Source organism: Puma concolor, chromosome D1, assembly GCF_028749965.1.
Source record: "Puma concolor isolate L17-30 chromosome D1, mPumCon1.1.hap2, whole genome shotgun sequence".
NCBI classification, from domain to species: Eukaryota; Metazoa; Chordata; class Mammalia; order Carnivora; family Felidae; genus Puma; species Puma concolor.
Genome location: NC_141676.1, coordinates 107,216,572 through 107,243,259, shown reverse-complemented (window position 1 = coordinate 107,243,259; position 26,688 = coordinate 107,216,572). Strand labels below are relative to the sequence as shown.

At 43.9% G+C, this 26,688-nt stretch overlaps 1 protein-coding gene across 1 annotated transcript in view; it reads left to right on the top strand.

Moving 5' to 3' along the window:
- LOC147576976 (uncharacterized) overlaps positions 1 to 23,432 on the top strand; it is a 32,087-nt gene extending 8,655 nt beyond the window's left edge. The window contains exons 15-27 of the mRNA XM_086676442.1: positions 933 to 1,313; positions 2,381 to 2,551; positions 2,969 to 3,126; positions 4,475 to 4,615; positions 4,928 to 5,045; positions 5,251 to 5,435; positions 5,630 to 5,755; positions 5,889 to 6,081; positions 8,875 to 9,026; positions 16,402 to 16,488; positions 17,957 to 18,103; positions 18,528 to 18,725; positions 21,523 to 23,432. Coding sequence (XP_086532568.1) covers positions 933 to 1,313; positions 2,381 to 2,551; positions 2,969 to 3,126; positions 4,475 to 4,615; positions 4,928 to 5,045; positions 5,251 to 5,435; positions 5,630 to 5,755; positions 5,889 to 6,081; positions 8,875 to 9,026; positions 16,402 to 16,488; positions 17,957 to 18,103; positions 18,528 to 18,725; positions 21,523 to 21,675 — 2,210 coding nt within the window. The 3' untranslated portion in view covers positions 21,676 to 23,432. The remainder of the gene's footprint in view (positions 1 to 932; positions 1,314 to 2,380; positions 2,552 to 2,968; positions 3,127 to 4,474; positions 4,616 to 4,927; positions 5,046 to 5,250; positions 5,436 to 5,629; positions 5,756 to 5,888; positions 6,082 to 8,874; positions 9,027 to 16,401; positions 16,489 to 17,956; positions 18,104 to 18,527; positions 18,726 to 21,522) is intronic.
- The last annotated feature ends 3,256 nt before the right edge of the window (positions 23,433 to 26,688 follow it).

Here is a 26,688-nt window from a genome sequence, read left to right as displayed (position 1 = left end):
CAGTAAACGCCTCCTCCCCCTCCTCATTTGAGCATTGTGGCTGCAGAGGGTGCCGGTTGCAGAGGGCAGCTCGGTGAAAGAAGGCTCTGCAGGGCTGGGGCAGGGAGGCCGACGTGTCAAGAGGACCAGCACCTTCCTGTCTCCCTGTCCAGGTGGCGTCCGAACGTCAGAAGCTGCCATCCTCCCCTATGTGCCCTACCCGACCTGCCCCGCCACTGGCTCCCCTCCAACCGCCCGCCTGCCCGTCCTGCAGCCACGAAGGACGTCACAGATGGGGGCTGTCATGACAGACCCTGCAACTGGCATCGAGGTGCCCGTGCTGGCTGTGACCCTGCACCCTCAGACGAGGCAGTGGCTCGCTCTTGGGGGCACATACTGCAACCCTCTCACCAAGACCTTGGCCCCTCTAGAGCTGGGGGGCCCCATGGAGGATCCAGTCACTGGAGGCATCTCGCCAATCCTGGGAGTCGGGTTGGATGAAGACACAGGTGTCCTGTCAGCCTCAGTGCTGTGCTCCCAGCCTCTCCTGTCCGCCCTTGGCCTCCCGTTCCCCCTGTACCCTCCGTGCTCCGGTCCAGGCTGCAAACTCCACCCCAAACCCCTCTTTCCACCCTTCCTCCTCACTCTGCTCTTACCCCACCTTCGTTCTGCATCCCGGCTTTGCTGGCCCTTCCCCATCTCCAGCACGGTGTCCAGGGGGGAAAGAGACCCGAGCTGGCTCTGCAGTAAAAGTAAGGGGAGGTTTTCAACCAAGAAGGGGCATTTGCTCCTCCCACCACCTCTCTACCCCTCGGCCCTCTCCCCTTCCCCCATCGTCTAGTCCCCCACGCCTGGCCTGTCGCTTACTGTGTGCAGGCCCTAGCTCTCCTTCATTCCTCATATCCCTGCATCTCTGCTCAGACCCCCTTCTCCCTCACCCTCTGGGGTTCCAGGTCAGGTGCTTGCCCTGGGCGGGCTGCGAGACGCCTCGGGGAACCTTATGCTGCCTGGCGACAGCTTCGAGGAGCCACTGAGCGGGAAGACAGTCCGGCTCCAGGGAGCTGCGCGACAGGAGGGCAGGACAGTGCCCCACACGGGAGGATCACAGGCCCTGCTGGATGCCAACGTGCTGGTGGCCCAGAGGCGAGTGCTTGCTGTGCTGCGCAGCTACCAGGAGAGGCCAGGGTCAAGGATGCAGGGGCTTCTGGAGGCTGCCATCAAGGACATGAGACAGGCACTGGCCTTGAGTCTGCACCATGTCCTGCAGCAGGCTCGGAGACTGGAGCGGCAGCTGGAGACAGCAGGTGGCATCGCGGCCGGCGGAGGAAGGCTAGGTACCTGTTCACCTAGACCTAGCTCTCAGGCCCTGAAATCCCAGGCCCAGGCTGACCGGGTGCTTGGATACTCACATCTCATTAGCTCACGGACAGGACTGCAGCCTCACAGGTCAGGTACACACGGGACCAAGGGAAGAGAGAAGGGATGTGATGACTTCATGTCCGACCCCATGAACGCTCGGCTTGAAATCTGCCCTCTCTCGCCAACCCTGCTGGGTCTTAACGTTATGTTTGTAAAGTGTATATTCTCTCGTTATTTCACAGGGCTCCCAACACCATAATGTGTTATAACACGCACTTTGCACTGAGGAGTCTGGGCGGTTCAGGGAGTTTAGTGACTTGACCAACCAGGGTCCTACAGCTAGTGAGCTGCACAGCCAGGCCTGGGTCCTCGCCTCCCCTCTCTCCCTTATTCAACCATAACCTCCAGCTTCCCATTCATAAACTCAGGAAAGGAGTCACCCCTGCCTCCACCTCCCCTCTACCTCTCCTAATACGAGGACGAGGATGGGCAAGGAAAGGAAGTAGGAGGGACATCTTCCTGGAGCTTAGCTCACTCATTCTTTCTAGAAGCTTCTGCCCATGATGTGACAAAAAAGAACCAGGGTGTGGGGACAGAACTGACTTGAGTTTGAAGCTCTGCCCCACCATTTATTAACTCTCTGACTTAGTTTGGGCAAGTTACTAAACCTCACTCTGCTTCTGTTTTAACATCTTTAAAATGAAAATAAAAATAGTATATGCTTCAGAGTTAGTTGTACACCCAAACAAAATGTAATATATGTGGACTTCCTAGCTCAGGTTTCTGGTATATAGAGAGTGCTCACGAATATTTGTTTCCTTCTTTTATCTTTTTAGTGTGGCCTGGAAGTTGTTCTCAGCTTCTCAAAAGTCCTGTCGTCACTCACTTTCTTCATTCTGAATTCAAAATGCTAAGCTGGGCCCCAAAGGAAACAAATGCAGTCTTTCTAGGGAAGCCTCTATGGTCAGCGTCAGGGATATAGCTCTTTGAGCCTGGAACTTGACCCTCCACTCCCCTCCTCTGCCCCCTCCTCTTGTCTTAGGAATGATGTGCTATCCAGGGACAGAGCTGTGGGTCCCAGCCCTCTATGGGATGGAGATCCCAGACCCTGAGGGCTCGGGGCTCATGGTGCCCATCCTGGGCATGGAGACTGATAGGAATTCTGGTGACCCCACACCCCTGGCGGGTTCGATGGAAGATGCGGATGGCAAAGGTAGGAGGGAACTGGGGGCCTGCGAAAGCCCCAGGGGGATCTGGAATGTGACTTAGCCCCGGGAAAGAAAACCCTGGAAAGCTCAGGAGGGGTATCCCCAACCCATTTGCTCAGGAACCACAGAATAGGGCCATTCCAATGCCTCCACTAGGGCTACTGGGACCCAAAATAAAGTGCTCAGAGATTCCAGAACCCCAGGACCACAGGTCATTTATCCCCCACTGAGAAAACTGGGTCCTTTCCAAAACCAGCACTTCAGAACCTCACCCTCAGGGTCTGTGGTCTCCAGGAAGCTCTCCAGTCCAGATCAGAACCTCTCAAAGGGCAAAAAGGGTTCTAAGGGCTCCTTTGGCTCCATTCCAGCCTTGTCTACCTCTTTCAATGACCACCCCTCCCTTCTTTCCCTCTTTCCCGCAGGTCTTGTCCCAATCTCGATTGGGGCTCAAGCCATAGACCCCTTGACTGGGGAACCTGGTCCCGTCATTGGTGCTCAGACAGATCCCTGTTCCGGAGTGGTGGTGCCCATTGTCCAGATGCTGGAGGCCCTACCTCGGGGAGTGAGTGACCCCAGGCTGGTATGTAGGAGCAGTTTATGCTGTAATATGCAGCTGCGTATTAAATACCCTCTATGTTCCAGGCACAGTGTTGGGTGTTGAGATACAAAAATACTAGACAGGGCCCCTCCCCTCAGGAAACTGGCCGGCCATGGCTTCCCTCCATGATCATGGTTTGTAAGGGTGTTAAGGGAGCATTTAGCAGGGGGCATCTAAATCACATGGAGGAGAGCTCAAGGAAAGCTTCCCTAAAAGGCAACACTTGGGCTGAAACCATGAGTCAGAAATGGCCCCAGCGGCCAGCAAGCCCAAGGGTGGCCAGTGTGAGACCACAACATTTCCAGGAGAGTAAGGGAGGTGTTGGGGCCAAGGCAGCAGGGGAGGCCAGTGAGGAAGGGAGGAAACAAATCACAAATAACCCTGGGTGCCTGGCTGAGGCCCAGAGATACGACTTTATCGTGAAAGCCATGGGGAGCCACTGAAGGATTCTAAGTAGACATGTGATATGATCAGATACGAATATTCTTAAGACTCTTAAACTTGGAAAACTTGGCACGACACAAAAAGAAAATAAATTACTCGTAATCCTACATTTTTTAATGTATGTAAATGAAGAAGCACGACATCCCTCTTCCTCATTCCTGTTATCCCATCTGCCATCGGTGGCCCCCCACCCAGACACTACTCCCCTCACCCCCGTCTCCCACAAAATGCAGCCGCTATTAACAGGTTGGCATACCTCCTTCCAGACATCTTTATGTGTGGGCGTGTGTACATATAGTCAGCATTCTGGAAAGTTCCCTCTGGCAGCAGTGCAGAGGATGGATGGGAACAGGGCCAGGCTAGAGCAGGAACCCCGTCGGGAGGTTATTGCAATAATTCAGCCCTTGGCAGGCCTCCACGAAAATGGAAATGACTTAGGGTCCTCCTGTTATGTTCTCAGCCTAGCGCATTTAAGGAACAAAGATGGATATGCCGTAAAAGATTCTCGCTAGAAGCCAAGACATTTTAATTGTAGCCCCGACTCACAGTTTCCCAGATGAGTATGAAGGGGTGATAGGAGGGGATGAGAATTTCCTGCTGTCATGTACCCACCTGCCCTGCCCTCCCAAGAGGAAGGTAGGAACAGGGGGCCAGGTGGCTCCAGAGAATCCAGGCATTGGAAGGAGCGAGAAGGAGACTGGGAACTTGAAGAAGGCACTTGGTTATGCTTTTTCCATCTACAACCAAGTCGACCGCCTCGCTAAGCTCAGTCACGGACACCCAGGGGTGAGGGAGGCCCGTGTCTGGAGAAGCTCGGGATCATCAGCCAGACCTCAGGCCACGAGGAAAAACCACGTGCGAGCCTAAAACAAGCTGGATGTTGCAGCCGGATGCCCTGGAGAAGGAGCTGAGAGCCCGCGAGCAGTACTGGCACCGCCGGGAGCAAGAAGAGGTGCGTCTAGCGGAACACCTGGGGCACCTGAGCCAGGAGCTCCTCTCCGTTCCGGGCAAAGATGCCCAGCGACAGGTGAGGCCCAGAGGTGCCACTTCATGGTCCCCACACAGACCTTTACCCAGACGACACAGGTTTCTTTTGTAAGTGTGGAGCCTTTGTCACGCCTGCTGACAGAAAACATGGAACCCATCGCAGGGCAGACAGAGTCCTGGGATCCTTGGCTCCAGGCCCTAGACTCTGGTCACCCCTAAGTGTCTCAGGACAGAGGAGGAGGAGGAGAAGGAAGAAGAAGAGGAGGAGGAAGGGCCAGCATGAGGGGGCCCAGCCCAGAGCTCCTGCCTTCCTCTCCGAGGCCTCTTTCTTTGTGCTTCCTGCCCTGTGTAGCTGAGGGCTGCCGAGGAGGCCTGTGCTGCGCTGGAGTCCTGCCACCTGCAGGAGACTCAGAGGAGAGCCAGAGCCCTGAGCATGCAGAGTGGCCCAGAGCGGGGCCTGCTCTCTCGAGGTGGGACAGCATCCCCTGAGCCCAGATCCCCAGGGCAGAAATCTCGGGAGTGGGGAGCCCCTCCTGCCCTCTGAATGTGCTCACCTCCCAGGCTCCCAGCCAGGCCCTGGCTCGGACCTGGCAGGTGCAGTAAACCACTGTCTTTTCTTCTCCCTGTCCCCAGACATGGCTGCCGTTACATGGCTCTTCTCTCTGCCCCTTGCAGCAGACAGAGAGGAGGGGGAGCAGGAGGCACAGGTGGCGCTAGGCATGCAGAGAGTCCTGCAGAGTTTAGGACACGCAGCAGAGAAGCTGGGGCAAGCGGTGGGCCGGCTGTGGGGCCAGGAGGAGGAGACGTGGCTACAGCAGAGTAGGGGTCAGAGCCCCCAGATCTGGAACCGTCTCAGGAAGGTGAGGCTCAGAGGCTGATGAGGGGACCCATGTACAATGCGCGCCTCCTCCTATGTCGTGAGATGTGGTTCTTCAGCGCGATGTAATACTCAGGGATGGGGGTGCCCTGAGGAGAAGTGGACGGGCTGGGAGGGGAACAAGAAGAGAGAGAAAAGCTCTATTTTCATTCGGGCATTTCATTTCCTGTGCTCTAGGTGGTTCAGCATCTCTCTGATGAGTTTCAGGAGGTGGTAAGGGAGAGACAGAGCTTTCTCGATCGAGCCCTCGGTCACTTACAGTACCAACGGGAGCTTAGCCGCCTCCACCTCTTGCACACCCAGGTACGGACTCTGGACTCGGCCAAGGAGATCTGCATGTCCAATTTGGTGGGGGTTCAGCGAGAAGCTCCCAAAGCAGCCACATGGGACAGGTGGGAACCATGCATGGAACCAGGTGCTGACTATTTTGTCCTAGATTGTTGCCTCGGGAGCCCCTGCGTGTTTGGAGAATTACCCTGGAGACAGATTCTATGGAACAGTCACGGCTTCTCTAAGGGACCAGGCTGCTGCCTGCCCACTCTTGATCCCCTTCCTGAAGAGCCTCACTGCAGCGCTAGTGGGAGCTCAAGGTTATGGTCCAGGACCAGAGGATCAGGGGCCAGGAACAGGTAAGGCTGGTCACTGGCCCAGCATTCATTTCTGCTGCCAATGTTGGCCATGTTTTGATAAGTTCTAATAAACCATTAGGGCTTCTGACACTGTAAGGGTGTGGTCACAGTACGTTCTTCAGGAGGAATACAGAGAAACCCAATGTATTAGTTATATATTGCTGTTACCACAGACACCCAGAAAATTCTGTGGCTCAAAACCACAAACATTTTTTATTTCACAGTTACTGTGGGTCACGAATCTGGGTGCAGTTTAGCTGGGGGCCAGTGCCTCAGGGTCTCATACAGGCTACATCAAGGTGTTGGGCCAGAGATGCAGTCATCTCAAGGTTCACCTGGGGAGTCAATTCCCTGCCACCTGGACTTCACAGGACAGCTCACAACATGGCAGCTGGCCTCCTTCAGAGCAAGCAAGTGGGAAGGGGCAAAAAAAAAAAAAAAAAAAAATGGAAGCCACAGTCTTTCTGTATCCTGATCTCATTACTTGAGCCATATTTGATTCATTAGAAATGAATCACTAGGTCCAACCCACACTCAACCAGAGGGGATAACACAAGGGGGTGGATACACATAGGGGAATCATAGGGGCCATCTTACAGGCCACCTGTCACTTGTAACACTACATCTGGCTCTTTCTTATTTAGCCCCAATCCTGTGCTCTTACTGCAACAACTACTCCCTGTCTCTGTGCACATACAGATAAAGTTGACATCGCGTGGACCTCACCAGTCTTTTCTACCCTGAAGAAAGTAGACATCTGGTCCCAAGCCCTCAAGGAGGAAGCTGAACTACAAACACAACTGCATCACCAACAAGGTAACCTCCTTTCCCTGTAGCCCCTGCTTGGAACTTTCATGGCGCACTGAATGTGTTCGATGGTGTGACCCCAGGGACTGGGAATGTCAGAATCTTGCGTCACCAATTATCCCTTTCCCCTCACCCCCAACCTAAGATTCCTAAGAGATTTTTCTGTATAAGGAATAACAAATAGGAGTCAAAGTTCCACTGTAATACTAATATGGTCAGTTTCAAAAGGGAATTCCTAAAGGCCTTCTATCTTTCCACTAAACACTGAATCTAAATCTTGGGATTTTACCCCATGCTGGCCAGCCACATGTTACAAGGAGTTAATGGAAAGTGTGAGACGCAGGGAGATAGGCAGAAGACAAAGAAAAGGAAGACCTTGCACCAAAAAGGGACTCCAGATCACTTTACCAATACCACACCTTGACGTTCGCAGTCAAAAGAGAATGGCTGGCCTTGCCCTGAAGAATTAGATCTGTTTCAATCCACTCAGTGCCCAAGTGGCAGAGGATTAAGAGGAGATGCCGTATGCCTTTCAGTTGACCACAGTGCAAGCCATTAGTCAACGCAGTTCCATAAACATCCTTGAATTTGACCAGGGATCTGCAAACTATGGCCGGCAGGCCAATTCCAGCCAGCTGTCTGTTTTTGTGTGACCCACAAGCTAAAAATAGTTTTGCATTTGTAAATGATTGGGGTGGGGGAAGTCAAAAGAAGAATAACATGTGTACGGAGGGCTTTGCAATTTGTCATGCGCTCTCCTCACTCTTTGGATACGTTAGCTCCTTTAATCTCTACACCAACCCAGTAAAGTAGGTACTTTTACTCATTTTATAGAGAGGGAAGCTGAGGCATCCCAATAGGTCCAGTGAGTTGTCAAAAATCAAGGAGTTCAGCTGGAATTCAGTCCCGCAGCCTGTGCTCTTAACCTCCCTACCCATGTGGACAATTATCCAACGCTGCAAAGGCACTGCCAAAAGGGGGTGCAGGCGGTATATGGTGGTGAGTTCCCAGGAGCACACATCACTGCGTTTCAGAGAAGGAAGGGAAAGCGCCGTGGGAGAGGGAAGCCACACTTCCAGCACAACGATGGGAACGCTGAATTTGAACCCCAGTTTTGCCTCTTGGCCAGCAGTGCCTAAAATACTTATTTTTTGGACCCTTTACAGAAAATGTTTCCTGACCCAGAACTTGACTAATTAATTCCCCCTCCTTTGGGGGGAAAACTAAGAAGAGTGTGAACAGAGAAGTGGCTTCTCACCCACACTTCAACCTCCATTGTCCTACGATGGTATTGACTTTACGATGTTGAAAGCAATTTTTCATGCATTGTCTTATTTACACCTGGTAACCCAAACTCTAATTCTGTAAGATGGCAAAAGATTATTAACGTACGTTTTATAGATGAAAGAGCTGATGTTCAAAGAAGTTTAGTGTCTTTCCCAGGGTCTTCCAAAACCTGGACCAGAACTCAGGTCTTCTAGCTACTAGCCCAGGATTCTTTGCTATGCCATGCTACCCAAGCTTTTTTCATTGTCTTCTCAAAAATAAAAAGATCGCACAAAATGCTTAAATACCCAAGGCCCATTAGAGACAATCTGTGAGGAAGTAAGATTATTTTGTTAATAGAGCTAGCATTTACTGAGTGCTTGCTATGTACCAGTCCCAGTTCTGAGTACATTACATTTAGTGCTCCAAACAACCCTATGAAACACGTAGAAGACAATTGGTTGCCATCCTCTCCAGACCCTCATCTTTTTGTTGTTGTTCTGGGCACCTGTGTTCCTATTGACTGAGGCTCACTTGCTTTTCCATGAAAATGGGCAGGAGGATCCAAGGCACAGTGTACGTATCTGGCATGGGTGGATGGACCGATCGATGCAAATACACCTTTTCCTAAGCTGAATTGTGTTGCTGTTGCCCTTACTAAAATCATCACTGTACAGAAAAATCAGTGGAATCGTTACTGTGTTCTCTTTACCTCTGTAGCCCCAGAACACTGTTTGCAGGATGTCCCGAAACCTCAGATAATGCTGAAGGAAGAGCTTATCGCTGTGCAAGCCACAGACCTTTCTGCCAGGGAGTTTGTGGTTTACCAGTATGGCCTCTCCATCCTGGACCTCCTCACCCCCCAGCTTCAGGTAAATCTGGTTTCCTGCCTGTCTATGGAGCAATCATCATGCAGCCAAGAAGGTCATGGTGACCACGAAGGAGGCTTTCAGGTGGTAGATATACCTTAGGATTAAGCAGCTGGAACAGAGTACTTAGTAATCTCTCTTTTAAGGGGACTGATAGAAGTCATTTTACCAATCTACAGTCCAATGTCTCAAATGATGGTGAGGAGAATCAATTAAGTACTTTGTACATGCCAGAAAATGTTCTAATAACTTGCATGAAATAACTCATTTAATCACGAAAACCCTATGCCATACTATTATTTTTTTCTCATGTTTTTGTTCAAGTATAATTAACATACAGTGTTATATTAGTTTCAGGTACACAAACAATGTAGTGATTCAACAGTTCTCTACATGACTCAGTGCTCATCATGCGAAGTGTACTCTTAATCCCCTTCACCAATTTTCCCCATCCCCACCACCACCTCCCCTCTGGCAACTACCAGTTTGTTCACTATATTTAAGAATTTGGTTTCTGGGGCGCCTGGGTGGCTCAGTCGGTTAAGCTTCTGACTTCAGGTGATGTCATGATCTCGCAGTTGGTGGATTCAAGCTCAGAGCCTGGAGCCTGCTTCCGATTCTGTGTCTCCCTCTCTCTCTGCCCTCCCCTGCTTGCACTTTGTCTCTCTCTCAAAAATAAATAAACATTAGAAAATTTTTAAAAAAAGAATTTGGTTTTTTTGTCTCCTCATTGTTCATTGTTTTGTTTCTTAAACTCCACATATGAGTTAAATCATATGGTGTTTGTCTGTCTGACTTACTTCACTTAGCATAATGCCCTCTAGGTCCTTCTATGTTGTCACAGCAAGATTTCATTCTTTTCTATGGCTAAGTAATATTCCATGATATAGATATATAGATATAGATGTAGATGTAGAGATATAGATATAGATATAGATATAGATATAGATATAGATATAGATTTAGATATAGATATAGATACAGACATAGATACAGGCATCTATCTATAACTATGTCTATATCTACCACATCTCTTTTATCTAGTCATCTATTGATGGACACTTGGGTTGCTTCAGTATCTTGGCTTATTATAAATAATGTTGCAAGAAACATAGGGGTGCGTATATTTTCTCAAATCACTGTTTTCATTTTCTTTGTGTAAAAATCCAGTAGTGGAATTACTGGGTCATATGGTAATTGTATTTTTTTAATGTTTGTTTATTTATTTTGAGAGAGAGCAAGAGAGTGTGTGATCAGGGGAGGGACAGAGAGAGAGGGAGAGGCAGAGAGAATCCCAAGCAGGCACCACACTCGGTGCAGAGCCTGATGCAGAACTCGATCCCACGCCGCTGGGATCATGACCTGAGCCGAAAGCAAAAGTCAGACGCTTAACCAACTGAGCCACACGGGCACCCTGGTAATTGTATTTTTAAGTTTTTGAGGAACCTCCATATTGTTTTCCACAGTGGATGCGCCTGTTTGCATTCCCACCAGTGGTGCACAAGGATTCCTTTTCTCTGTGTCCTTGTCAACATTTGTTATTTATGTTTTTTATTTTAGCCATTCTGACAAGTGTGAGGTGGTGTCTCATTGTGGTTTTGATTTGCATTTTCTGGAGGATGAATGATGTTGAGCATCTTTTCATGTGTCTCTTTGGCATCTGTATGTCTTCCTTGGAGAAAATGTCTATTCATGTCCTCTACCCATTTTTAATCAGATTGTGTGTGTGTGTGTGTGTGTGTTTGGTGTTGAGTTGTAATGAGTTCTTTATATATTTTGGATATTAACCCCTTATCAGATATATCATTTGCAAATATCTTGTCCCATTCAGTAGGTTGCCTTTTTGTTTTGTTGATGGCTTCCTTCACTGTGCAAAAGCTTTTTATTTTGGTGTAATTCCAATAGTTTGATTTTACTTTTGTTTTCCTTGCCCTAGGAGACATATGTAGAAAAAGGTTTCTATGGCCAACATCAAGGAAATTACTGCCTATGTTATCTTCTAGGAGTTTTGTGGTTTCAGGTCTCACATTTAGATCTTTAGCCCATTTTGAGTTTATTTTTGTGTATGGCATAAGAAAGTGGTCCATTTTCATTCTTCAACATAAATTGTCCAGTTTTCCAAACACCATTTGTTAAAGAAGCTTTTTCCAATTTTATATTCTTACCTCCTTTGTCATAGATTAATTGACCATAAGAGTATGCGTTTATTTCTGGACTCTCTGTTCCATTCCATTGATCTATGTGTCTCTTTTTATGCCAGTACCATACTGTTTTGGTTACTACAGTTTTGTAGTATATCTTGAAATCTGGAACTGTGATACTTCCAGCAATGTTTTTCTTTTTCAAAATTGCTTTGGCTATTTGAGGTCTCTTGTGGCTCCATAGACTTTTTAGGATTATTCATGCTAGCTCTCTGAAAAATACTATTGGCATTTTGATAGGGATTGCATTAAGTCTGTAGATTGCTTTGGGTAATATGGACATTATAGCAATATTAGTTCTTCTAATCCATAAGCATGGAATATCTTTCCATTTGTTCGTGTCATCTTCAATTTCCTTCATCAGTGTTCTATACTTATCAGAGTACATATCTTTCACTTCCTTGGTTAAGTTCATTCCTAAGTATTTTACTATTTTCAGTGTAATTGTAAATGGGATTGTTTCCTTAATTTCTCTTTCCACTACTTCATTATTAGTTATAGAAATGGAACACATTTCTGTATATTAATTTTGTATCCTGTGACTTTACTGAATTCATGCATCAGTTTTAATGGTTTTTTGGTGGAGTGTTTCGGGTTTTCCATATATAGTATCATGTCACCTGCAAATAGTGGAAGTTTTCCTTCTTCCTTACCAATTGGGATACCTTTATTGCTTTTTCTGGTCTGATTGCTGTGGCTAGAATTTTCAGTGCTATGTGGAATAGAAGTGGTGGGAGTTTATATCCTTGTCTTATTCCTGATCGTAGAGGAAAAGCTCCCAGTTTTTCACCACTGAGTGTGCCATTCGCTGTGAGCTTTTTATATACAGCCTTTATTATGTTGAGGTATGTTTCCTCTAACCTACTTTGTTGAGGATTTTTATCACGAATGGATGTTGTACTTTGCCAAATGCTTTTTCTGCATCTATTGAGATGATCATATGGTTTTTATCCTTTTTTTGTTCATGTGATATATCACGTTGATTGATTTGTGAATATTGAACCACACTTGGCACCCCTGGAATAAATCTCACTTGGTTGTAGTGAGTGATTTTTTTAATGTATTGTTGGATTCAGTTTGATAATATTTTCATGAGGATTTTTGCATCTATGTTCATCAGAGATATTGGCATATAGTTTTTTGGGGGGAAGGGTTGTAGAAATTTTTTCTGATATTGGTATCAGGATAAGGCTGGCCTCATAGAATGAATTTGGAAGTTTTCCTTCCTCTTATATCTTTTGGAATAGTGTGAGAATAGGTGTTGCCTCTTCTTTAAATGGTAGAATCCATGTGTGAAGCCATCTGGTCTTGGACTTTTGTTTGTTGGGAGTTTTTTTTTTTTTTAATTATTACTGATTCAATTTGATTGCTAGTAATCAGTCTGTTAAAATTTCTATTTTTTCCTGTTGAAGTTTTGGAAGGTTATATGTTTTTAGGCATTTATCCATTTCTTCTAGGTTGTCTAATTTGTGGGCATGTAATTTTTCATAATATTCTCTTATAATCGTTTGTATTTCTGTGGTGTAGGTTGTTGTTTCCCCTCCTTTATTTATTTGAGTCATTTCTCCCTCCTTCCCTCCCTCTTCATCTCTGTATATTTTTATGAACCTGGCTAAAGTTTTATCAATTTTATTGATCTTTTCAAAGAACCAGATCCTTGGTTCATTGATCTGTTCTAATTTTTTAGTCTCTATTTCATTTATTTATACTCTAATATTTACTATTTCCTTACTTCCACTGGCTTTGGGCTTTGTTTGTTATTCTTTTTAAAGCTCCTTTATTTGTAAGGTTAGGTTGTTTGAGATTTTTCTTGGTTCTTGAGTGAGGCCTGTATTGCTATAGTCCTTTCTTTTACAACAGCTTTTGTGCATTCCAAAGATTTGGGACCATTGTGTTTTCATTTTCATTTGTCTCCATATTTTTTTAAATGTTTTCTTTTATGTGCTGGTTGACTCATTTATTGTTTAGCAGCATGTTATTTTGCCTCCATATAGTTGTCTTCTTTCTAGATTTTTTCTTGTGATTGACTTCTAGTTTCATACCATTGTGGTCAGAAAATATTCATTCTATGATTTCAGTCTTTAATTTTTTGAGACTTGTTTTGTGGCTTTAACATGTGATCTGTTGGGGAAAATGTTCCACTTGCTCTTGAAAAGAATCTGTATTCCATTGTGTTGGGATGAAATATTCTGAATGTATCTGTTAGATCCATCTGGTCCAATGTGTCATGCAAAGCCACTGTATCCTTGTTGATTTTCTGTCTAGGTGATCTATCCATTGATGTAAGTGGGGTGGTAAAGCCCTCTACTACTATTGTATTACTTACTATTGATTTTTTCCTTTATGTCTGTTAATAGTTGCTTTATGTAATTTGGTGCTTTCATATTGGGTGCATAAATATTTACAGTTGTTATATATCCTTGTTGGATTATTCCTTTTATCATTAGGTAGTATTCTCCTTTGTCTCATGTTATAGTTTTTGTTTTAACATCTATTTTGTCCAAAAGAAGTATTACTACCTTAGTTTTCTTTTTGCTTCCATTTGCGTGATAAATGTTTTTCCATACCTTCACTTTCAATCTATGTCTTTAGGTCAAAGTGAGTCTCTTGTAGGCAGCATATAGATGGGTCTTGCTTTTTATCCATTCAGTCACCCCATGTCTTTTGATCGGTGCAGTTGGTCCATTTACATTCAAACTAATTATTGAGGGTATACAAGTAGCTGTGTTCCCTGCCAGAACGTCCAAAGTAATTATTGGTAAGTATGTATTTTTGCCATTTTGTTACTTGTTTTATGATTGTCGTGTAGTTCTTCTCTGTTCCTTTCTTCTCTTACTCTCTTCCTTTGTGGTTTGATGGCTTTCTTTAGTGATGTGCTTAGACTCCTTCCTCTTCATTTTTTGCCTATCTATTATAGGTTTTTGATTTGTGAATACTATTAGGTTGATATATAACATCCTATGTATATAGAAGTCCATATTAGGTTGACGATCACTTAAGTTTGAACCTATTCTAAAAGCACTAAAATTTTACCTCCCTCCTCCACATCTTCTCTATATGATGCCACACTTTACATCCTTTTACTTTGTAAATACTGTGACTGATTTTTATAGATATAATTGATTTTACTGCTCTTGTGCTTTAACCTCCATACCGGTTTTATAAGTGATTAATCTATTTTTATTATGTTTGTATTTACCTGTGCAATTTTTTCTTTGCTAATTTTTTTACTCCTGATTGTGGCCTTTTCTTTCCACTCAAAGAATTCCTTTTAATGTTTGTTGTAAGGCTCATTTAGCGGTTATGAACTCCCTTTACTTTTGTCTTTCTGGGAAACTGTTTATCTGTCCTTCTTTATGAGTTATAGCATAGCTGGATAGAATATTCTTTGTTGCGGGCTTTTCCTTTTTAGCACTTTGAATATATCCTGCCACTCCCTTCTGGCCTGCAAAGCTTCTGCTGAAAGATCCACTCATAGCCTTATGGGGTTACCCTTGTTAGGTAATGCTTTTATTTTCTCTTGCTGCTTTTATTTTCTCTTGCTGTTTTCCATATTAATTATGATGTGTCTTGGTGTAGACTTCCTTGGACTGATTTCACTGGGGGCTTTCTTTGCCCCCTGGGTCTGGATATCTGTTTCCTTTCCCATCTCAGGGACATTTTCAGCTATTATTTCTTCTAATAAGTTTTCTGTCCTCTGCTCTCTGTCCTGTCCTGCATCCTCTGATCTGTTCTTGATTTCTTCTGGTGTATTTTTAATTTCAGTTATTGAGTGATTTTTCTATTATTGGTTCTTTTTTTAATTATCTATTTGTTGAAGGTCTCACTGAGATCCTCCACTGTTTTCTCATGTCCAGTAAGTATCTTTACGACCATTCCTTTGAATTCTCTATCAGGCACATTGCTTAGTTTCATTTCATTGAGCTCTTTGCTGTGGTTTTTATCCTGTTCTTTCATTTGGAATATACTCCTCTGTCTCTTCATTTCGTCTAACTTTGTGTTTGTTCCTATGTATTAGGAAAGTCAGCTAAGTCTCCTGCTCTTAAAAGTAGGGGCCACATGAAGAAGAGGTCCTCTAGTGCCCTAAAGTAAAATGCCCCCTGTTTAGCAGACCAGATGCTTCGGCGGTATCTCCTGTGTGTGCGGTGTGCACCCTACTCTTGTGACTGAGATGTGTTTGCCTTCAGTCCATTCAGCTGCGATGACCCACTTTGCCTGTTGTGGACAGGGTTTGGTCCCTGTACTCTTAAGGGGCTAGTCTGGGGCCGCTTTGGGCTTATAGTTGTATCAGACCAGATGCCTGCCCTCAGCTCATTTGCCAAGGCTTTAGTCACACTTAACTGTAGGGTGCGTTCCCTGTGTTGTCCTTGAGAGGCTTTTGTTGGTGAGACCTGCAGTCAGACCAGGTGTCTGCCCCCCGTCCCTCTGTTAGGGTTGCAGTGACTCTGAACTACGGGGCTCTCTCCTCGTACTGCCCACTGTGAGATTTTGTTGGTAGGTGGGATTAGCAGTCATTTGAGACGTCTGCTCCCAACCCCTGCTGGGGCTGCAGTTGAACTGGTGTGTGGTTTTCTCCCCGTTTCACTGGGGGTTTCGTTCCCAACCATGTCCCCACCCCTCCTACCGTTTTTGATGTGGCCTCCTCTCTATGACTAACTGTGAAGAGTCTGTTCTACCAGTCTTCAGGTCATTTTCTGGGTCAGTTGCATTGATATGGCTATTCTAAGTGTATCAGCGGGATGAGGTGAGCTTAGGATCCTCCTACTCTGTCATCTTCCCAGGCTCCTATATCTATTTTTTTTTTCTCATTTTAAAAATAAGGTGGGAAAATACAAAGTGGTTGAGTTAACTTACCCAACATCACACAACCAAAAGGGTAGAGCCAGGCGAGGGCTCAAGCATCATGCTTCACAGCCCCCATGCCTGACTGCCACCCTCGAGGTAGAAAAGTAGTAAGTTAATGCTTATAATTAGCATAAATATCGAACGCAGAAATACTCTTTCCGCTTTCCTTTAGTGTATACTGAATCTCCTTATCCTGTTACACTTGAAATTGATGTTCCAACGCATTTACTTCCCATTAATTTGGTTGGTGCTACGGAGCTGAGCCACATGAGAATTTTTTAGCAAGAGGATGGGTTCGGGTTTGGGTTTTATTTGTTTCTTATTCTTTTCAGGCTCCTGAAATCACCCTGCAGATTGCTTCTCATCTGCCTGCCATGGAAGCCTCAGACAATGCCTTCGAAGGCTCCTTCTTCTTTCAGGTGCTGCAAATTCAGCCCCAGAGGCGGGTTTGTAAAATTCTAGGGTCTAAAGAGATAGACAGAAGCAAAAAGAACAAACACTATAAAACATTTTTCTCTCTCGAGTCCTGACATACTTTATCCCTCTTGGTAATAAGTCATTTAGTAAGACATAATAAATGTCACCACGTAAAAGCTTTCTCTTAATTAGTGAAATGGGTATGTCCCGGCTTGTGTCCAGAGAGAGAATCATAATGGCTTTGTGCCTGTTGATGAATCTCTGTCATCAAAGTCGGTGGTTCCAGACTGGTGTTTCCCATAAGGGTCATGGTTCCAGCCTCCGCAAATCCTGCACAATCAGCATCTTTCCGCAGAAAGGGATCGAAATTGTTCTTGTGCCTGCAGTTCCTCCGATATGTAGGATTGGCAGTGCCTTGGTGGTAGCCCTAAGCCAGTATACACAGACCTGAAACACTGATAACGGTTCATTGGTAAACAGTGATTGTGAGAGGGGGCACTGCTAACCAATGCTAGAGGACTAGGATGTGGGTCACACTTGACCACTCGGTTGTTGGGAAAGTTAATTAAGACCAAAAATAACTCCCACACTGCACCCTCCAGGCATCATTTCACTTGATCCTCAAAGCTATCTATGAAGTAGGCAAGAATTTAATCCCATTTTACTGATGGGGAAACAAACTCAGGATTCACCGACTACTGGAGTACTGTGTGTCCAGCATTTGGCCACGTGCCTTACGTGCATTATCTCATTTACAGCTTACAACATCCCAACCCTATTGGGTGACTACTCTTGTGACCTCCATTTTATGAGTTAAGATATTGAGACCCATTGAGGCCAAGTGATTTTCCCAAGCTCACAGTGTTATCAAGAGTTTAAACTCAAGTCCAGGTGTATTAGAACACCAAACTCGTTGTTTAACCACTATTCTGAGCTGTCCCCAGAGCTCATTCCAGAACCAGATCTCAAGACTATCTGACTCCAAATTACTTAATGCTTTTTCCAAGCCAACCTATTGCCTGAACAAGGGAGTTATTTCAAGTCAATTAGACAAGAGAGGATATTTGAGAACCTGATTACAATAAAGGCATGAAAGACAAAGTCAGAGAGCCCTGTCAGGCACTGATTCTCAAACTGAGGTCCTTGGACCTCGTGCATCAACCACCTGGGGAGCTGGGTAAAAATGGAGATGCCAAGGTTTTTCCTAAACCAGCCAATAGAACCAGACATTCTGGGGTGGACCCCCAGAATAGTATCACTCCCTTGCGATTCGAACATGATTTATTCCGGGAGTTGAACTAAAGCAATAGTTTTTACCTCATCATCAGTAAATTTCCATTAAGCCTGGGGAGTCTCTGACTTTATGATTCCAAAAGTTAATTTAGACCACATGAAAGTAGGAAAAGAAAGAGGTAGTGGAGATGTTCCCTGAGGTTGATCTCTCCGTATTTGGGTATCTCCTCTACTAAGAGCGCTGAAAACATACTGTTTGTTGGGAGAGAGTCTTTGGCATCTGTGGGAAGCTTCATTCTGCTGCTGATCCACTGCCTGGCCCACATCGCTGCCAAGGACTTCCACCAGGACTCAGACCCTGCCTTTCTGAGGTCATTTTACAAGGTATTTCTAAAATGCACAGGATTCTTTGCTTCTCTCCCAGAATGACGGATTTGTTAAGCTGTGCAACATTTCAAAGCTACTTAGGTCCCATTGTTGGCCTCTGGTTCCTACTGCCTGGCCAGGAGGAAGGTTATCCTGATCTAATTTCCTGTGGCAGCCTATAACAAAATGCAGGTACCACTCTGTAAAAACTCAAAAAGAAGTGGCCTTCCTATGAGAATGGCATCACAGCTTTCTTGGCTATTTCCTTGCCAACACATAAGCCTCACCAGCATTGCAAATGACAATAATAGCCCATGGTAAGGGCAAGTGAAGATGATGGGTATCAAACCCCACCTTTCTTTCAGCTATTATTTTGAAGCTGCATAATAGTAATTATCTAGAATGGAACTGATTTGGCCCCCCTCACCTTTTCCTTGACCAGGGCTTGCAGGCTTATTTCAGGGAAGCATTCTCTATGGCGCTGCAGATGTCAGCGGTTTCCTGGGACGGTAAGCTTGACCGAAGCATAAGTGCTATTCTGCTGGAAGAGCAGCCCGTCTCTGAGAGAGGAAGAGATCTTCTCTCGAAACTCATTGAAAGGAAGTGTGAGTCTCATCTGGAGCCAGAGTCATCAGAAGAGGTAACTAAGTTTAACTGGTGCAGCACATGTTGGTTAAAGATTGACTTCTTCATGGACTAAAGGCCTCGGTGTCCGACCTGGTCAGCTATTTCTGGCCTCCCCTGGTGGTACACTGCCTTGACACCCAGGCCGCTCCTCAGACCACATACCACAATATATTTTTTAATCCTGTGCCCTGCCAGGCGGACAGTAGGTATCTGGCTGTTTGAGTTCGGGGATTGCTAATGTGGCCCCATAGTTACTTAACTCATATCCCACTAACCTATTTATCAATTTGCAGAATTCCATCTTTAAAACTACGGCGACTCAGTGACTAAATTTAGATGCCCAGGTGATGGCTTTTTCACCCAACTTGCAGTGTGCTCTTTTCTATGCAAGCCTGATAATAGTATTCTTAATACTGTGTTATTTAAAGTGCTTTTTATGAGAATACCATCCTATTTAACTATTAAAAATATCACAAAGTTTAAATCTGGGATCTTGAAATTGTTATCCTTCATGAAAGATCAGTTCACTCTTGAGTTGCATCTTTTTTCACATTATTTATATAAACCTTTATAAATTTCGAAGCATTTTTATGTGTATGTTCTCTCATATATTCTCTCTCAGCCAGCAATCCTGCAGAATAGGTAGCAGACATATTTTTAGTCACATTTTGAATTTAAGGAGAGATTAAGCAATTTGCCCCAAATCGCGAAGCTATTAGTAGTGGCAGATCTGAGATCAGATGCTAGATCTCCTGACTCCTAGTAAATGTTCCATATACACCTATCTATGATCAGATCCCCATTAGTTACCAATCAGAGATTTATTTTGTGCTCGTTGGTGGTGATGGTGACAGTGGTCATCCAGACTCCAGAATCAATCACACCCTACCCCCCAGAGACCCCAGAGAATGCTCAGTTCTCTCTCTGCATTCAGCAGCAGCATCTGACACATCTGATTCCTTCCTTGTCCTCAGTACAATCTTGGCTTGGCTCCAAGGACCCCAGAGTCCTCTGGTTTGCCCCTACCTGTGTGGCTGCTCCTTCTCAGTCTCCTTTGCTCGTCCTGCCTCTTCTCCCTAGGCTGTTCATGTTGGAGGGCCAGGATTTATTCCTGTCCTCTTCTCTTCTCTGTCTATATTTGCTCCCCTTAGGGATCTCAGCCCATCTTCAAGCTTCAAATCCCAACCATATGTCAAGGAATCTCAAATTTTTTATCTCCAGCCCCGCCAACTCACTAACTCAACTCAACTGCTTATGGGCCGTCTCCACTTCCGGGTCTAAGAAGCATCTCAAATTCATTATGCCCCCAATCTGTCTTCTGTCCAAACCTCCCCTACTAGAAACCTTCCCGATCGCAGTTGGTGGCAACTGTATTCTTCTGGTTTCTTAGGCCAAAGTCTTCCTTGAAACCTCTCTGTTACAAACACCCTGTAACTAATCCATCAGGAAATCCTGTCGCTCTACCTTCAGGGTATATTCATAATAGGACCACATCTCGTTGCCTACAGTGCTACCAGCGTGGTGCAAGCCCACGTCATCTCACCTGGATTACTGTAATACTTACTAACTGGTCCCCCCTTCCGACCTTGCCTCTCCTCAGTCTACTCTCAGCACATTGGTCAGAGTGATCCTTTTCAAATGAAAATGGATCTGTTTAAAATCCTGCTGTGGCTCCCCATCTCACTTAGAGTCAAAGCCAAGGAAACCAAGTCCCCTTCTCTCTCACGGCCTCACCTGCTACTCTTCCCCTTGGTCACTCACCTCCAAACTACACTTTCCTCCTTGCTGTTCTTTACACACACCAGGTGCACTGCCCTCTGCCTGCAGCGGCACTGGTTCTCAACCAGGAGCAGTTTTATACCCCACAGGACATTTGGCAACGTCTGGAGACATTTCTGATTATCATGCTCCAGGAAGGGGGCTACTGCAGTTAACTAGTGGAGAGAGGCCAGGGATGCCACTGAACAGCCTGCAATACACAGGACAGTCCCCACCACAAAGTATTATCCATCCCCAAATGTCAGTAGTGCTGAGGTTGAGAGACCCTGGTCTAAGGAGTTAGAGCATGCCCAACTCCCTCACCTCCTCCAGGACTTTGTTCAAGTGTCACCTTCTCAATGAGTCCCGCTCTGACCAGCCCATCTTCATTTGCAACCCTCTTTTCTCCTGTTCATCACCTTCTCCCTACTCGGCTCTAATTTCCTTTCTCCTGTATCACTTCCTAAACCTACTGTGTAATTTACTTACTTAACCTTGTTTAATACATTTCTTCCCCTAATAGAACATAAGCTCCATGAGGGCAGAGATGTTTGTCTGTTTTGTTTCCTGATATAGCCCACATTCCAGGCTTAGAAGTAGGCTTTTAACATATTTACTATATTAATGAAGGGGTTTGTGTAACCCCTGATGCTATCTACTGAAACATTCCAACCTCACCAACCTCACCCTGGTAACTCCAGGGCAGGGAATAGCAGACGCTTATTACATACTTGTCACATGCCAGCTGTTCTGCTGAGAGTTTTACACGCATCTCATCTATGCCCTTATAAGGTAGATGCTACTTTTGTTCCTAACTTACAGGTGAGAAAACTGAGGGTTAGGAGTGGTAAAAACTTGCCCACACCAGAGGTCATTGTGGAGCTGGAATGCTAGTCCTCTGTCAGCCACCATTTAGGGAGAGGTCTTGCTTTTATTTTAAAAGCAGAATTGCATGTACTATGCTCAGATCCAGAGTCTGGCTAAGAATATCCACGAGTACTTAAAGGAAATGGGAGCAAAGGCATTAACTCTCTCCTCCACACTCTCCACAGTATATTAAGAAAAACAAGGATCTTCTCCTCTTCACCAATATGGAACATCTTCTAAAAAGCCTCATTGCTGCTGAAAAACAGATACCAAGAAAACGGAGAGATCAGAGTGAGGACGAAGATGAGGTGAGATGGCCTTATGATCTACAGCATTAAGACTGCTTTGCTCTACATCTCGAAACACTTCATCATGTGCTTGGAGCCATATTTGTAAGTGAAAAAGTCAGCAGAATGAAGGATTGGAAATTAATGGTGGTATGAAAAGCTACCTGATCAATCACCCTATTGAAGAGTTTTCCCAGTACTGGGAGATGGTGGATCTTAGTTCTCAGTTAGAAAGGAGCCAAAAGATTTCACCCTTTGCCTTCGGGTGGGTAAAGCCCTGAAGGGGGAACCGAGACACAGACTTGCCCTGTTCACCCAGCTGGACGAGAGCAGGAAGTAACTAGAACTGGGTCCATTACCCTCCCATTCAGGGGTTCTCTTGTTATACCTTATGATACCTGCTGCTCTTGTATAAAAGGTGTTTGATCATAAGCATGTAAAATCTTATATCTTTAAAAACCAACAAATATTTTGGCTCCAAATGACCAACACCAACACTTCACTAATACTTCACTAACACAACACTAATATCCATAAGGTATATGGGTAATTAGCAAAGAGAAAAGCCCCAAACATCTTCATTTTTTCATGCAGCGTGGTGACCTTATGTTTTTGAGATCAGAAACTAGCAAGCTGGAAAAATAACTGAACACTGACTCCAGTCCTGGGCCCCAGTCTACTTTATTTAAAGTTATCACCCATGTCTTGGGTAAAAACTACCTTTAAAACTATATTAAAATATAACACGGCTTTTAAAAGTGCCTATATCATAAACCCACTCCTCATGAATTGTCCAAAGTGAACATTTCTGTATAAGCAGCATCCACATCAAGAAAGAGAACATCACTAGTTTCTCAGAAGTGTCCCCCATGTCCCTTCCTTCCAGTCATCTGCCCCCCAGGAATTACCACTATCCTGACTTCAGACACCATAAACTGTTTTTTGCTTATTCATGAACGTCACGTAAATAGAATCATAAAATATGGATTACTTTTGCTCAACATCATGTTTGTGAGGCTTATCCATATTGTTGCATGTAGCTGTCGTTTGTTGATTCTCTTTGCTATAAGACCCCCATTGTATGGATTTGTCAAAATATACTCTTTCCGATACTCATGTGCCTGTAGGTATTTTCCAGTTTGGGGTTATTACAGATAGTCTTGTGTACCTTTTGGTGACTATATGTGACTATACTGAGTCAGGTATTACTTAGAACTAGAAATTCTAGGTCTTAGGGTGTGGATATGTTTGACTTTAGTAGAAACTTACAACTGGATGTCCAAAGTGATTGTCTAAATATATACTGCCAGCAGAAGATTATCAGCACTTAGTTTTTTCCATCTTTTTTATTTTATGCATTCTTGCATCCTTCTGGGTATGTGGTATTTTTGTTTTTGTTTTGTTTTTAGAGAGAAAGAGAGTGCACAAGCGGGGGAGAGGAACAGAGGGGGAAAGAGAGAGAATCCTAAGCAGGCTCCACACTCAGTATGGAGCCCAGCATGGGGCTAGATCCCATGACCCCAGGATCATGACCTGAGCTGAAATCAAGAGTCAGATGCTCAAATGACTTAGCCACCCAGGCATGTGGTATATGATTTTAATTTGCATTTTTCCGGTGGCCATTAAAACTGAGCACCATTCCTGTATTTATACATCATTTGAATATCTTCTCTTGAGCAGTGCCTATTCAAGTATTTTGCCCATTTTTCACTGGATTCCCCATTTAATTTATTTGTAGGAATTCCTTATTCTGCAACTATTTTTCCTCGTTCTGTGGATTGCGTCTTTAGAGAAATAACTACATGTTTCTTTTTCTGTTGTATTTTTAGATCTAGAAAGAGAATGGTGATATCATTTCAGTCTGCATGTTTAAAACATGTTAAATATGTAAATATATCTAATAAAGTTATTAAGCGGATTTTTAAAAATGCTTATTCATGTGTAAATCACATAATCTTGGGTGGATATATAACATAATAGATGGTAATATCTGGCACAGATGATAACATGCTGACACTTTCAATGTGACTAAAAAATCATTAGACTACATATCTTATTAAAATGTTCATTATTTAAAAATACTGAACCTCTTTCTAGAAATGTCAATTTGTGTATATGTATATATAAGGCTGACTAACTTATGTAAAATTGTCTGTTACTGAGTCACACAAAGTAGTCAGGTATATTTGTACAATATCGGGCGATCCGGAATGAGAATTTGGAGATCTGGCGATAAGATACAGGCCATGTGGCCCACACAGAAGTCACTTTGGAGACTCTGGCTGGAACACCTCAGAGAGATGAGGAGTCATCTGAAACTGAAGTTCAAGTGCTAATCAGGAGGGACACAACTGTCCCATGAATTCAATGTAAGCCAGAAAATTCTTTTGCAAACACAAACTTCGTATCAAAAGCCAGCTGGGAAGACAAATCCAATGACAGCAGTTCAGGCTGCTCCTCACATGGACAATTCTCTTTATTGTACTCCCAGATGAGTAGCAAGCGAGGTTTATTTTATGTAACAATTGTTATTGAGTCTTTCAAGCAAAGTGACAAAGGAGCAGGCTAGTTGAGAAAATTTAACAAGGGCGCCTGGGTGGCTCGGTTGGTCAAGTGTCCAACTCTTGATTTCAGCTCAGGCCATGAGCTCAGGGTTCATGAGATCGAGTCCCACGTTGAGCTCTGCACTGACAGCACAGAACCTGCTTGGGATTCTCTCCCTCTCTTTCTGCCCCTCCCCCACTCTCTCCCAAAAATAAACATTTAAAAATGAAAAATAAAAAAGGTTTAACAAATTTTAAAAAAGATTTATAATTAAGGTTTAACAAAGAGTTTTCAGTCCAGCCACAAGGAGAGCATCTCCAAGTCAATTCACTGCACACAGATCTTCAATTTCTGCCGTCTTACACAGACAGTGAGTCCTTATTTCTTTGCTGCTAGCGGTTGGTCACTCAGTCATCTCAAAGACTCATTCAGTTTAAAACATTAGCCATCAGGCAAAGGAAGTACCACATGTGTCAGCCTTAAAACTGTTTCCTTAGTTATTAGCTCAATTAAAAGTATCTACTGCCCTCGTAGCACAGATACCAGTAACATGTAGTTGCCCTAAGACTGGCCTGTGAGGGAACCATTCTCCTGTCTCTTTGATGAACTGGCAATTCATAAACAAAGCACCCCCCGCCCCCCGCCTCAAGTTAAAGCATAGTACTTTCATAGGATTAAAGACTCCTCCAGTACTTTGAGAAGGTAAATCTTACTTTGATATGATAAATAATGGGTGCATATCCTAGAGAACTTTATTTAGCTATTTGCATAAATTACAAAATGCATTTCCCAAAAAAGCAGAGTGAAGATGAATTAAACCAGACGCATAAGACTATATAAAGTAGTTAGGCCAAGGATCCAGGGCCTCTGAGACAGGTGACAATGAAAAAGTCATGCAGGAATTAAAGAGCTTTCCTCTATATTCCTCATTCTTGGCTGAGTGGGGCACGCCAAAACATGATCCTATTAACTTCCTGGCTGACTTCTCGGGCCTTCCATCTGATTCCATTAATACGCTAACAGCTGCCAGCTTTTTGGTAAGCACCCGATTTTTAATGGAAATGCCACAGATTACAAGACGGGGATCATGATCTCTTTTCTGCCGCATTATGTGCACTTACTGCTGTCTCTTTTTAAAAGTTTTCAGTTATCTTTAAGGTATTATTTGTGTACACACGCATATACACAGACATACACAGTCTATGTCCGTGTGCTGACAGCTCAGAGCCTGGATCCTGCTTGGGATTCTGTGTCTCCTTCTTTCTGCCCCTCACCTGCTCATGCTCTCACTTGCTCTTTCTCAAAAATAAGTAAACATTAAAAAACAAAACAAAACAACCTCACTCACTTCAAGAGACACTTTGTTCATAAAATCCTTGTGTAAAAGTTCTTAGAAACCCATTCTTCCTAAGTATTAGGTTGTTTTACGTATAGTAACTATCTTATACAGTTTTCTTTCATTTTCTGCTCAAACTGTACATGTGAATAACTCCTACAGAGAAAGTCACTGATTGAAATCTAAAATATCATTATGGAGCTAAGAAATAGGTAGAAACAAGAAAGACCAGACAGGAGGAAGAATCAAACTGGCACAAGGAAGACTTAAGACAATCATGGTTTTAAAAAAAGGAAATAAAGATATGAAAGCAATCAGATAGACAAATAGTAATGATCCAGCATCAGGAGAGTTGGTATCCCTGAAATGGATGGACAGAGAAATTATTAATATTGTAGAAGATTGGTCTAGAAAAATCACATCTTCGGATGAGAAAGGGGCACCGTATTCTGGGAAAAACTGATGTAAAATGACAGACACATGGGCATAGATTTCTAATATAGAGGAAAAGGCTCTCAGACTGGCAGGCAAAGGAAGCCACCGAAGATGTTGATATGAGTGGTGGGGGTTGGGGAAATCCAACTGGTCTCAGCTTTCTCCAAGGTATAGTGCCAAAAACAGTTTCCTGTAAGGTTTATGAAATTATAAGAGAAAGAAAGCATAACCTAAGATTTTAATATCTCACAACTTGTCCTTCAGGAAAAAAATTAAGAATGCTTGCTGCAGCTTGATAGCAACAATTAATACTGTGTAAGATTGTCAAAGTTTTAAAGATGATTCCAACCTCCTGGTATTTTCTTTTTTTTCCCCATTTTTTTCTTTTTTTTTTTTTTTTCTGTTTTTTTGTTTTGTTTTTTGTTTTTTTTACTTCAGAGAAAACCTTTGGAAAATAAAATATATTGTGGTAGAAACTTTCATGAATATGTCACTCTCTGTTTCTCCATTTTGCTGAGATAACTAAAATGAAAAATTAAAATAGGTCCTAAAAATTTAGTAACTCCTATAGCATGGTTTTATTAAATTAATTGTGTAGCAGTTCTTATATATGTAGGATGACTGAAAAGATGGTCACCATTTGATGTTAATAATGGTAGTTTCTGGCTGGATGGTAGGGATTTTTTTTTCTTGGTGCATTTTGTTTTGTTTTTGTGCTTAGCTTAAATTTTTTTTATCAAGTTTTTTTA